Genomic DNA, 13928 nt, shown 5'->3' with positions numbered 1-13928 from the left:
GGAACCTAAGTTTGTCCTGTTAGGAATTACTAATAATGTGGACCTGAGCCGCACGCACCTGATTTTTGTTATGCTGGCCCTGGTGGTGGAGAAGAGAGATGTGGCGAGGGGGTGGGGAGCGCAGTCACCGCCACAGGTGGAGGAATGGAGGCGGGGTATGGATCTGTATATGGCGGCGGAAAGGGTCACCTAAGTGGCACGGGCTGTCCTAAAAAATTCCGAGTATGGGGGAAGTGGAGAAGTTACCATGGCCTAGATGGGAGGCTGGGCTCTGATTGATTTACTATGGGTCCTGCTGGAGCGGGCCAGGTTCTGGGGTATAGAGAGGTGGCCCGGAACCCTGGACTCACAAGGGGTCAAAGACTGTGTAATGAATCATATGAACAGATGTACAGGGGGAGGAGGCGGGTCCTGAGATGCTGTGGATTCTGGTATTGTTATTATGGTGGGGGGGTGGGGGGATGGGGGAGCGCAGTGGAATGTGGTTCTTCGCTGGTGACGTGCCAAATGTGTTTATGTTGGTTAAAAATGCAAATAAATTTTTTTTTTTTAAATATATACATTAAATATGTATACACCACAATATATATTAAACTATGATAGAATCAACTAGAACCAGCACTGTACGTAAATACCAGAAGACAATGTCACTCTGCTCGGATCATGCATTTTTAATAGTCCCTCAGGATAGAATATTATATTCTAATCAAAACTTTGAATAAAACAACAGATCTTACCCTTCAATTATTCCGGTCAACGAACAAAAGACACTTTTGGTATTCATGAATGGTGCCGGTGCTAGGTGAATATATCATAGTATTTTGTTTATATGTTTGGCACAATATATGTTGTAGTGAACACATTTTTAGAGGTTATGGGTGGCATCACCACCAGTGAAGAGGTATGTCAGGTGAACTCCATTCATTGATATAAAATAAATACTAACAGAAGTGGCAAAAAAAGAAGAAATCACGAAGAAAGAGGTGACCTTAATTCTGAATTGTGATAGGAGCAAACTGTTACTTAACCAGAGTAATAATCTTCAATACTTGTGGATGTGCTGATAGATTGTGTTTTTGGATATTGATATTCGAGACAACTGGATATTGAACAAACGTCTGTCTTCTATTTCAGCACCCAATAAATACTGCATGTGTTGTTGTAGTGTGAACCAGTATGCTTTGTAGTATGCAGTTACCACGCTTGGTGTTGGAAAAACTCAGGGATGGGGTCTGTGAGTAGTGATGGTTATGGGCGCTGGAAGCAGTGACTGCCACTTTTGGTCACTAGGGGTAGAGAACATATCTGAGCTAGAGTTCGTAATGGATATTGGAGGTTCGTGAAAGTGAGGGTCATTATTAGGGGGCTCTGGCCAAGAGATAGATAGCACCTGATTGTTCTTGTGACTGATATCTTCTGCCTTGAAGATCTTCTGTTGGAAGAGGCGCGTGGTTCCCCTTTTAATCCGCACATGTTCCTCTTTTCTTGCAGCATGAGTTCAAGCTGGCCAGTAACCCCAGTGCTGGCCTCATCCGGTACCTGGCGGTGAGCCCCAATGGGCGCAGCATGGTGGCTGGATACTCCTCTGGCTTCATTGTGATTCTGGATGTCCGGACAGGCTTGATCTTGCGGGGGTGGCCAGCTCACGAAGGCGACATACTGCAGATGAAGGTGAGATGAGAGGCAGTACAACCACACCAGAGCCAATCACAAGCCTGCTCATGACGTGCACTTGAGAGTGGCACTAAATCTGTATGGCTGGCAGCACCCATGAGCCCTTCTGGTTGGTGACCTCACCCAGGCACTGGTCTGACATGCACTGGTCTGACAGATGACATCACGTAGGAGCTGGTCTGGTAGCTCACAGCTTCTCTTAGCTTGTCTAACTACTGACAGCACTGAGAACTAATGTAATGGCGACAGAATCTTGGGTGGAAATAGAGAGCCCTTACTACTGACCTTACCCTGACATGGGAGCTCGAGTGCTGCCTCCGCCATGCTACTCTGACTGTTGGTGATGCTGTAAGGCTGGATTCTGAGAGGTGGCACTGTACGGTGGAAGCCTGATGGCGCCATGGGGCGGGAGCTTGATTGCTAAAGCCAGAATGTTAACAGAAGTGTGGGACGAGAGCCTGGTAGAACTCTGGGGTTGTGTGGTGGTGGCTCATTTCTGTGTGGGGTGGACCATGACTACTAACACCTATAACTGGATTGAGAGCCTGACCTGGGGGTGTGAGTCTGGCTACTGCAGGCACGTTATATGAAACTGTTGTAAATCTTGCCGTCTGGACCATTTGAGGAGCGCCTTCAAGCTGGCACAGTAAAGTGTGAGACTGAAATCTACCTCTGTGAAGTGAGAGCTGATGGCTAACAACGTGGGATGGAACTGGGTGGCTGACACCCTTTTGTGGTTATATGGCTTCTGGCTCTGTGGTATGAAAGCCCAATGGACACTGTGAGACGAGACAATGGTATTTTGATGTATTAGCATAACTACTGCACGTTGGAGTGCAAGGTTAAAGGTTAGCCGTGTGAAGTGGAGGCCCAATGCAAAACAAAACACACTAGAGTTGGTGGATGTTGGATAGCACTATGGTCTTGGTGCCTGACATTCCTGTGGAGCAAAGGCCTGATGGCGGAAATCATGGGATTGAAGTATAATAAATTAAACCAATAGAATAGACGCGGACACTGTGAAGAGGGAGTCCGCAGCCAGCATTGTGACGTCGGCACCTCACATCCACCTACACAGTGAGGCTGGAGTCCGATGACTGCACCCCAGAACTACAGGTCCCCTCTCGTCCGGTCCCCATGCCTGTGGGACTTCTCCCCAATACTACTGTCTCCTCGGAGTCTCCCCCCGCCCTCACACCTTCCTACATTTGCTCCTAATACCACTGTGCTGCCACTCCCTCTGTGCCAATGACTGCACCTATGTACCTCTACTGTTCACTTCCTTTACCCCCTGCCCCTCTACCAGTGTTCCCGTGCCCTCCCCACCCTCCCCTGTGGTGCGTCTTCCTCCGCCCCATGACGTGCCCTCTGTGAACCTGCTCTCTGGGACGTCCTGCTCGTCCTACCTGCTTCCTGTACCCTCTTTCCCCAGTCAGCGACAGCCCCTACTGCTGCCTCTACTCCTAATCCCAGTGTGATGGCGTGCCTGTGCTGCCCGTACGTTGCCCTATCTTTCCTCAATGTATCACTGTCCCGGTACTGCCAGTCCCCTGTGAGCCTTGCTTCTTGGCGCCCCCGTGGTCCTTTACCACTGTACACCCCGCAGCCACTCCTGTGCGTTCCAGCCTGCTCTGTGGCCCCCTGCTTCCCCCTGTGCCCCCAGATACCTCCTCGCTGTGTCCCCTTCCCTGCTCCTTCCTTTCGGACCCGACCCGTGTGTGGGCAGTGATCAAACAGTCCTGTCACAAATCTGCCGTTCGTAGGTATAATGAGTAACCGTTGTCCATATTTACCCCCGGCCTCTGCTGCCACAGCTCCGCTCTCCTTGACACAGAAGAGGTTAAACAAAGTTTATCCCCCGTGGGTCTGTTTACCGGGGGAGGCGCTGACCTTGTCGGCCTCGGGGCTGCTGCTGCTGCTTGCTAAAGACGGGTTTCATATTGGGAAATGGCGTGTGTTGCTGGGAAGTATGCGTGCTCACGACGTGCGTGATGTATTGCCGTCAAGCGCCTGACGTTTGTCTGACGTGTGTCACTGGTCACATCCTGCCTCACTGTCACCCCACCATGTGGAAAGTGGCGTAGATAAAATTGCATGGATCACCTAGCCTTGGCACTGCCATCTTATACCAGGAGAAGCTTCTATATGGAACCTGGTAAGAGGATGGTAGCTCCTGGGGAGGCTACAAATCCTGCGTATTCAGAAGGCCATGCAGAGGATGGTGCGATGAAACGCTCCGACCACAGGCCTTTACTTTAATTAGTAAACAGTCGCCCCTCACCCTGGCCTGTATGCCATTGCTTTCTTAAACATGATATTATGTGTGAATTGTAGATGCAGGTGTTGTAAGGTTAATTCCTCTCTTCGTTCTTTACATCTATGCTCTCCCTTCTGTTCTTGACCATTCTTCATTCTTGTTTCTGTTCTCTAGGCTGCTGACGGAAACATCCTGGTTAGTTCCTCCACCGATCACTCGTTGACTGTCTGGAAGGATCCGGAGCAGAAACCAAAGCCGTTGCATCTCTATAAGTGCGCCTCGGACCCCATCCACGCCTTCGACCTGTATGGCAGCGAGATTGTTACTGGCACAGTGGCCAACAAGATTGGCATTTACTCTCTGCTCAATCCCTCAGTGCTGCCCTCCAGTACCACCAAGCTCAGCTCGGAGAACTTCCGGGGGACGCTAACCACTCTTTCTGTGCTTCCTACCAAGCGTCTTCTTCTCCTGGGCTCTGATAATGGAATTGTTCGCCTTCTTGCTTAGACCATTGTGGAGATGCAACAGTGGAGATGTTTTAGTACACCAACTCTTCCCTTATTGCTCAAGTGTGTGACCACTTACGCAGCCAGTGCACCAGTCCCACAGCTGAAGTATGGGGCCTCTTGCCACACCCCTAAACCACTCCGACGGCCTGGAATCCTCTTTACAGGACTATACACAACTCCCATAACTTAAATGTTGGACTCTTCACTATAGACCAGCTATGCCCAATAAAGGTTTAAGAAGGGTTCACTATAGACCAGCTATGCCCAATAAAGGTACAAGAAGGGGATACATGCCTGATTTTCAGTATAGCCACAGACTATGTAAATGAGTTCTATTTAAATTAATTATAGGCAAACTTATTTTATGTGGATATGCTGAAAATGTGGCATGGATCATGCCCTTTTCGACTTATATTGGGCATCCCAGCTACAGACTGGTGCCCAAATCCCACAGCTCTGACAATGCAGTCTGTAAGGAGGGTTCACATACCAAACTTAAAAGTTCAAGTAAGCCAGTCCTGCTCTGAGCGCACAGGATCATATTGAGTCCTTGCTGAAGATGTATGCGCCATACTGTACTTCCTGTAGTATCCACTCATGAAAAACACGTATTTAAATCTATGAAATGATAGGTCAGAAATATACCTGCACAGCTCTTCTTCTTCTCTACTGACGTAGAGGTCCAAGTCCCATTTACAATAGAAATAGTTCCTACAGGGTTTTATAGGGCAGGATGGCCGTGACGCTGTGCATGTGAGCTATCTTGTAATATGGGCTTGCATTGCTCCATGTCACATTGATGGCTAACAAAGTGTGCATGGGTGACCCTCACCATGAGCTGTACCTGGGTAGGTCTGGGTCGGTTTTCCTGGCATTTTTGCACTGATAGAGTTGGTATATTAATAATTATTGATTATGTCTAGTGGGGATTGGGTGTATCCCATATCTCTGTATGTGTGTAGCTGAATGGGTTTGAGTTTAAGTTGGTCCTATGTTCCTTTGTCTGTTTTGATGCTTGGATGCAACTGACAAGTTTTTTTGTACAGTTTTTGATTGAAACTGACATCCCCATCTCTTTGCTGGAGTTTGGGTGTAGTGAATGATGATTGCTTCGGTGCTGACTGCAGTTCGTGGTCTCTATTATCTGGTTTAGTTGTAGCTACGGTGCTTGTGACCAGTAAAGTTTGGATGGATTTGATGGCTCTTTGCACTGTGCGAAAATGGAGTTTGGGAGTAGTCAAAGAGTTGCCAGCGTCCGATGGATGTTCGAGTTCATCTAATGGCTTTTAATACCTAGCCTAGCAGAGAGCCCTTTGTGCACTGACAGGCTGCAGACGCAACTAACCGCTGTTTGTGGTCCGTGGGATTTGAATGTGGTTTAATGCTCTTTGTGCATTGCCAACAGTGTTTACATGTAGCTGACAACCCTGTCCATGGATGGATTTGGGCTGTACTTGATGTTTATGTGGGCATCATAGGGTTTAGTTGTCACTGACTTCTCTTCGTGTCTAATAGACCGAGTGTGAGTGGCTGCATTTTCTGCTGTGCAGTTCCGGTGTAGCTGATAGTTCTTTGTGATCAGTGACATTCAAGTGTAGTTGATGGCTCTTTATGCAATAATAATGTATGGGTTCGCAGTCTTTCGGGTTGTACAAAGCAGACAGTAGAGGAAACATTTAAAGCTAGATGGGTTAGCGTTGCCTCCCTTTGCACAAACTTGATAACCTACTCACTTTTTTAGGCAAAGACTTATAGGAAGCTATATATTACTTGGGTGTGAAAAACAGTTTATAGATCCCAAGAACGCTAGAAATACAGACTGTCTGCAATCTCCAACCAGTTCTTGCTCTTAAATGTCTTCTCTGCGGGCCTAGGGTAGTGCACACGTTGCTCCTCATTCTGTGCCTCTGAGCTCTTATATTACCAAATTGTGTTGTAGCCTGTTGCAGTTCACTTCATGTCATTCTAGGGAGATATCTTCTAATCCAGCCATCCTCTGTGAGTTGATTGGCCATGGGTTGTGGAAGCTGGGAAGCTGTGGACAACAAGCTGGCGTGGATGCAGTGATCTTCATACAAAGAGCTGGTGGTCGGCTTTGGCTGTGGCAGTGAAAGGAAAGCCTGTTGCCTGTCATAACTGTGGCAAATCGTGTGGTGCACACAAACTTGCAGACACTGACCATGCATTCTGAAGATCAGTGCGAGTAAACCAGACTTTTGTGGAACAAAGAAAGCTCCTATGAAGCTAGAACTATATTTGCAAGAGCCGGTGGCATGGGGAAGCCACTCCATTCACTGATACACTGTCCTGAAGCCATCACAATTCTCCTGTATGGGCACGACTGAGCGGACAGGGGAAACTTGCATCATTCCATATATATCTGAGATGGACATAGCTCTTAATAGAAAAAAGATAACGCTTGACTAGGGTGGTTCTTCCGCTATTTAATGTCCATCTTAATGCACTGCTGCCTATTAACAGCCAGTATTAGTTGTATATAATCCTTGTATATTAAAAAAAGTCGTCCAGTCTTTGTATGTATTTGTGATGTCCAGCTCAATGACCATGTAATTTTGAACCAGTCCCTGTTCATTGCAGTATTTTCCACCTCATTTGGCCTTCATGATACAAAGGGTAATGGGTGGAAGGTGAAGTTTTCCTCGCTATGGCGGGATGGCATTGGATATATGGGTTGCAGTGGCAATTGGGGTGTCAAATGATCCGCGTAGCAAAAGATGAAAGCTACCGGGTATGGAGGTGGTGGAGGTTAATGAGGCAGAAGATGAGGTGGTGGTGGAAGTAAAGGATGAAGCTGTGGAGGGGCGGTAGAGGAGGTGATCATGGCACAACATAAGGACATTCAAGAACTTTGGAAAGGATGGGGTAGAAGGACATAAGAACAACAGCCAGGGATGTTGGGAAAGGATAAAGGGAGACCGTGGAGGGGTGGTGGCAAAGACATGGTGGGCAGAAGTAGAGGGGCAACCGAGGAAAGAAAGTGTGAAGATGTAGTTCACAAGTAGCAAAGATGAGTCCGACTGCAAATTACCAAGCAACTGCAACACGACAAAGAGTGTTGAGCAGAGCGATGAGAACGTAGGGATAACTTACAGATGAACGCTTAGGAGGTATATACAGAAATTGGATCGGACCAACAACGTATCACTAGACACTGCTTTTTTCAAGGACAAGCGGTGGAGCAGCCAGCATACTGATATCCTTGGGCCACAATTACTGACAGGGGAGTCTTCTCCACTGAGGAAGAGGAGCATCGTCCCACTGGTTTTCAGCGCTGCAAAAAAAGAAAAAATTAAATGATAATAACTTGCTGTTATCATGTTATTTTTCCGTGCTGAAGCAGTTCGGGGGGCTGGGCTATTCACAGAGCAGTGGGAAAAGTGGTTCGGGCACTTTGTAAGTGCATGTGATGGTTTAGCCTGCCGTTTTGGACCAGCCAAACAGTCATGCGCACTTAGCATGTTCTCCACCTGGATGTAATGCACAGCCTGAGTGGGGAGCATGCACAGCCTCCCAGTCCCTTCCTGAGCGCCAAACAACGGCACACAGACCAATCATGACACTGTTGTCATGGTGACAGCAGCTGTGTGATTGGCTTAGGGGAGTCTGGGAGCCTGTATGCTTCTGGTTCACACAGAAGCAGAGGACGGAGAAGAGAAGACGGCCAGCCAGCAGTTAAGTGATCTTTAAAAAAAAAAAATGTAACCCCCACCCCAGGTTCGTCCCTTTGGGCTCTTCATCCCTCTCAACCCTCAAGGGTTTCAAGGCACTGGGGGCCGTCGGGAAGATTAAGTGAGCTTTTGCACGGAGTCACATGATACTGAGCTGAGCTGACGGTGCCGGGGATCGAACCGCGGGCCCCACGCTCCGGAGTCAGGTGCTCTGGCCGCTGCGCCACACCTCTCCCACTCAGACAAACTCGGAAACATCATATCGCCCTGTATACCCAATACATTTACTGTCTGTGAAGAATTACCACTTTGTCATAGGCAAATAAAATAATGCAGTTAAAATTCCATAAAATACCAGAACATGATTGCACCTTATGTGGCCAATATGCACTCCCACAAACATGTTTATAACATCTAGGTTCTATGCATTTGATTTTTTCCTAATCTATGGCTCCCTGGCCAGTATTATCCTGGTACTAAACTTTAGTGTTCTCTTACAGGCTTTGCAAGTCGTACAGATTTTTGAATATAATGTCTGCCCAAGTTTCTTGGTAACCCTGAGTGCATTTGGGGAAAGGTAATCTCTGTCGATAAATTCAAAAGACTCAAGATCCATTAACCTAAGTCCCAAAATAATTCAGTTATATAGGAAAAACAGTGGTTCCTGTGGAATGAGGTTATGACACATTAGCACAATCGTAATATAGAGGGTTAGATAATGGCATAGCGCGAAGGAACCACTAACACACCGATTCCGGGGTAGTATATTTTATGGATTTTTTAACCAATAAAGTTAGGAGTAAACATTCTACATCAAAACAACATTTGTGCATAGTGTCCCAAGTGACAAAGGGAACCTAAACCTAAGTGACAATGTGAATATTCTATACACAGTATCCACAATTTGTACAAGTCGACCATTATCAAAATAATTCCATGTGAACAGCAGCCATATACAATGATATGTGCTGGGAAAATGGTTTGCTTCTTCTGTTTGTCGACGGCGTTTCGACCCTCAAAACAATGTGGGGTCTCTTCAGGACTATTGAAGAAGGGACATCTGAATTTATGATTGCGCAGCCTTGTGAAAATGATATGCCACACATGAAGAATAGAGGAAAAGGGTTTACTCACACGAGTATCCGTCCGGCTACTCAATGTGAGGACAGGCTGTCAATCTAATGGGGTATGTAGGTATGCCAGAGGGGCATACCTACATACATGAGGAATTTTGTTGCTTCCAGTTTGAAAGCAATCTTGGAAGAGATCCTCCGAATTTCCGGTGGAAGAGAGTTCCAAATTTTAGGAGCGGCACCAGAGAAGGCTTGTTGGCATGTTCTCTTTTTGCGGAAGATCTGTGGTTTCAAGAGAAGGGAATTAACACTCCTTTGCAATGTACCCACCCCCTGGATAGTTCTAGTTTTTGTGCAAGGTAGATGGGGGTTTTTAAGTGGAGGGCTTTGTGTGATAGGCAGGCAATCTTCAGTTGAATTGTAGCTTCGTAGGGTAGCAATTTTAAAACCGGGAAGATGTGTGCATTTCGCTTGGAGCCCGTCATCAATCTGGCCGCAGCGTTCAGAGAAGCCTTTAGGGGGGCCAAAGAGTATTTGGGTAGGCCAATTAGTGTAGCACTGCCATAGTCAAGTCTCGGCAGAACAAGCGCTTGGACCATTTGCTTGAAATCTGCTTGAGGTAGGAAAGGTTTGAGATTCCGGAGTGTAAGGCTCCCTTGCAAACGTTGCTAATGTGAGTCTTCATATTCAGATGCTTGCCAGGGTAATTCCTAGAGATTTAGCAGAGTCGATAATGCGGGGGGAGCAGTTGAAGGCTGTGAGTTGGTTCAGCCATAGGTCGATGTTAGGAGTGTGTTTTGGGGGGAAATGAGGAGGAATTCTGTTTTGGAGGTGTTTAGCAGGAGATGGTTTACAGTTAACCAGTTTTGGGTGGTTAGTAGGGCGGAGTTGAGTGAAGTGATGTCTTCCGGGGAGGAGATTTTCAGATAGAGTTGGGTGTCGTCTGCATACATATGGAAGCGAATGTCCAAGGATTTTAGAACGTTAGCTAATGGTTCTGGGAGCAAATTGAAGAGAATGGGAGATAAGGAGGACCCTTCGGGAACCCCCATGCTGACTGGGGATGGCTGGGAGAGTGAGTGGTTTGCTTTAACTCTTTGGGTTCTGTGCTACAAAAAGGACAAGAGCCAATGCAGTACCTGACCAGAAAGGCCCATCCAATGCTCTAGAATGAATAAGAGATTGTCATGATTGACAGTGTCAAATGTGGAGGAAATGTCAAGTAGGATAAGGAGGCATGATTCATTTTGATCAAGCATTATTAGGATGTCATCCATCACGTTGGTGAGAGCCAATTCAGTGCTGTGCCCACTACGAAAGCAAGATTGGTGTTCGTCCAGGAGATAGACATTTTCGATGTGCGCACATAGTTATGACTGGATGCATTTTTCCAGGAGTTTGGCTAGAGTGGGTGTGCTGGAGATAGGTCGGACGTTGTTAAGATCTATACTATCATCTGTGGTTTTATTAATATAGGTGTTACCTGAGCTTATTTTAGGCATTCTGGGATTGTGCCTTGTGACAGAGACGCATTGATGATCTTTGTCCAGAAGGGGGAGTTTTCATCCTTAATTACTTTGAAGATGGTAGGTGGTGATCACTGAAGTGATTAGATGGGTTGATACTCTGAAGGACCTTTTTGATATCATTTACATTGAGGGGGTGAAGGTGTCCCAGGAAGTGTTGTTCTTGATACCCCAGCTAATTGATGCTGTCTTGTCTAGTACGGCCAGTGGGGGTGCAGGTTCATTAGGTCGCAATAGAGCCCGCCTGGCTTCCAGATCAGTGTTAATAAGTCTTGTTTTCTCGGTGAAAAAGGCAGACAGATCATCACATGCGAGAGGTCTGACTTCCGAGGCTGATTGGTTAGGGGCTACCACCCATTGTTGTTTAACTAATTCAAACAGTTTCTTAGGTCGATTTGCGCGCTTGGTTAGGTTGGGATCTGAAATACTCCGCCATAGCGGACTTTATTTGTTTGTTATACACACTTCTTGCTGCTCTAAAGTTTTTTAGATGATCCGCAGATGGAGTGGTTCTCCAGGAATGTTCTGTGACCCTTAGATTGCAACGTTCCAAATTTAGGTTGCCATTGAACCAAGGTTCAGACATTTTTGCAGGAGCATTTTTTTGTTGTAGTGGGGCCAAAGAGTCCATGATGTTGGAAATAGAAGAGTTGCAGAAGTCTGTGAGAGCATGGACTTAAAGTATATCCAATTGGAGGGAGAGAGGTCCTGACTACAGCGGGTTGCTAGGTCAACTGTATTGATATCTCCGAGGTCCCTTCTCCAAATCTTTGGTTTGCTTTTTTGTGCCTTATTCTGATGAACCTCAGAGTTGATATGGAAGGAAATGATGTGATGGTCCGACCAATCGCATGGTATGATGGAATCCAATGAGATGCTATGAACTTTGGAGATGATGAGGTCTAAAGTTTCCCCTTCAATGTGAGTGGGCTGGTCACAATGTTGAATCAATTTGTGGTTACGCAAGAAGGAATTGAGGCATGAGACTGCTTGATCATTAGTGTTAGACCAGTGAAGGTTAAAGTCCCCAAGGTAGATGTGGGACTGGACTGAGTCCACATTGCCAGAGATGATTTTCATTAATTGTTCAATGAAGGGGAGATTGTCGCCTGGGGGTGATAGAATGTGTGTAGTTTGTAAACCAGCTGACTGTTACTAGAGATGTTGAGACAAAGGTATTTGCAAGTTACTGGCAGAGATGACTCTGAAAGGGAAACCGCAAGCATACCCCGATGTATACAAGCTAGGCCTCCACCCAGCTTCTTAACTCTGTCAAGACGAATTATGTCTTGGGCGGCGGGCACCAAGAAATCCTTTTCATGGAATTCCTGGGATAGCTTGCAGAGCCAGAGTACGTTCCATCTGCTCAAGCTGATTGTGGATTGTCTCCACACATTCTCTGCCAAGTTCTGCTTGGCTAACACAGCACAGGAAAGCAGGACGTGTGAGTCTTTGCTACTGTGGAGGAAAACAGTTATTTCAGTCTGGAAGACGCGCCCTCAACCCACTTATGGTTTTGAGCCAGGGAAACTGGGGACAAAATGACGTAAAATTCATCATGTCAACAGTGCGCCTGAACAGCCTACAGGAAACCACCATCTTGTGTATGTCAACATTGATTGTTCACTGTGGGCACCATTCACCCTGCAGGTTCCTTCCACTCTCTTAATAAGGTATGCAAAGCCTTACATACCACACATACCTGGAGAAACGAATGACTAGTTATGGGAGAATTAGTGGATTTTATATTTCGAGGGCAGTAAGTCCCTCAATACAAGGAATGTGGGTACAAATGCCTACACACCTAAACTACAATTCTGCTACACCCAACCACAGGTAGATAAATCGAGCTGGGTACGGTGGCACAGCTTTCTTGAGCCATGTAATGACTTTTAGTGGCTTGCAGAGAATAATAAAGGTACTTCAGGCAGAGTAAAGAGCCTACCTATGCACCATCTCTTGTACAGAACCCAGTGACTGATAGTGTAGGCAAATCCTTACTAAACCAAGAATGCTGAGAATTCCTAACATTTCCTGAACTCTTTCGGTGGACTTGCTCATGCCCGTGGCATACCCATTGCACCTAGGAGCAGAATACTGACAATTAACCTTGAAACTTGGGGCTCAATTAATAGACGGATACAAGACTGCGCATCCGCAGTGTGTGTACTCTGTGCACACTGGGGGTCTGCACTCCTTTTGTCAGAAGGAAAGCTATATCTGCGGCACATGCTGGAGAGTGCAAAGCAGAGAAACTGAGTTTGGGGGAACCATTGCTATGTGTGTCTGTGTAGGTGGCCCTGGCTCTCTTGAGGAACTTGGAGTTCTCTGGGAAGGCGGGTTCAGTGAAAGACTCTTGGGCAACACTACTGGATGTCTCTGCATAGATATAGCATGCACCCGTCCACACTGACAAGGGTCTGTGGAGTGCCACTCCACTATATTATATGATGGGGTCCATGGGTCTGCCTGGCATGGGGGAAGCAATGTGTGACTGCATCTTTTACAGGGAGTGCAATTCCTTAAGAGTTCCCAACTGTTCTTTGTGACACTGACCTCCTAAAGTGCTCTTGTGAGGGGCAAGATGAATGTACATCACCTACTCGAATAGTGAGCATATAGTGTGTCTCGTAAGGGGCTTTTTGCCAGTGTGAATGCTTGAGTAATGTGTATCCCATTATGTAATAAACAAAGAAAAAAGTACAAAGTTCCTAAGTGATGTGGTAATCACAATTAAAGTGCCATAGCTAGTGAGGTCTGGCAGTGTATTACAGGAGGGGAATTCCTCCTTTCGGAACTAGGGCTCTCACACACCCAGCGAGCTAAGTGTCATGCTTCATCATTTGAGCCTACTCCTCGTCGGGCCGGCGCTGCTATGCCCGACTGGCACCCTTGAAGGGGCTCTTTTTCTGAGATCTTTTATTCCTTGCCGTAAGGGTGCAGTGGGTGTGAGGGACCTAGTTGGGTGTAGACGTGTATTGTGATGTTAAAACAGGTGAGGGAATCCTCTTTAAGGCTTTATTCTGTGAGGGAACCTGCCTGAATAAAATAGGGGAGGGGAAGTGTATTTTGTTATTTGTGTGACAAATTGCATACGCTACTCCCAGATGTTCGGCATGTTTCTCATCCTAACAATGTCATGCAATGATCAGCGGCGCTTCTTCAGGACAGTGAAAAAATTATATTTAAATAAAGAAAAC

The 13928-nt window shown here is 46.6% G+C and overlaps 1 protein-coding gene across 1 annotated transcript in view; it reads left to right on the top strand.

Annotated features, from left to right (window-relative positions):
• The window catches only part of WDR81 (WD repeat domain 81), a 141337-nt gene extending 134366 nt beyond the window's left edge, over positions 1 to 6971 (top strand). Inside the window, exons 10-11 of the mRNA XM_086955203.1 lie at positions 1492 to 1671; positions 4106 to 6971. Of these exons, the coding sequence (XP_086811329.1) occupies positions 1492 to 1671; positions 4106 to 4438 (513 nt within the window). The 3' untranslated portion in view covers positions 4439 to 6971. The remainder of the gene's footprint in view (positions 1 to 1491; positions 1672 to 4105) is intronic.
• The last annotated feature ends 6957 nt before the right edge of the window (positions 6972 to 13928 follow it).

The sequence above is a fragment of the Lissotriton vulgaris genome, chromosome 2_1, assembly GCF_964263255.1.
Source record: "Lissotriton vulgaris chromosome 2_1, aLisVul1.2, whole genome shotgun sequence".
Taxonomy (NCBI): Eukaryota; Metazoa; Chordata; class Amphibia; order Caudata; family Salamandridae; genus Lissotriton; species Lissotriton vulgaris.
The sequence above is the reverse complement of the archived record's forward strand: the minus strand, read 5'-3'. Positions and strand labels throughout refer to the sequence as shown.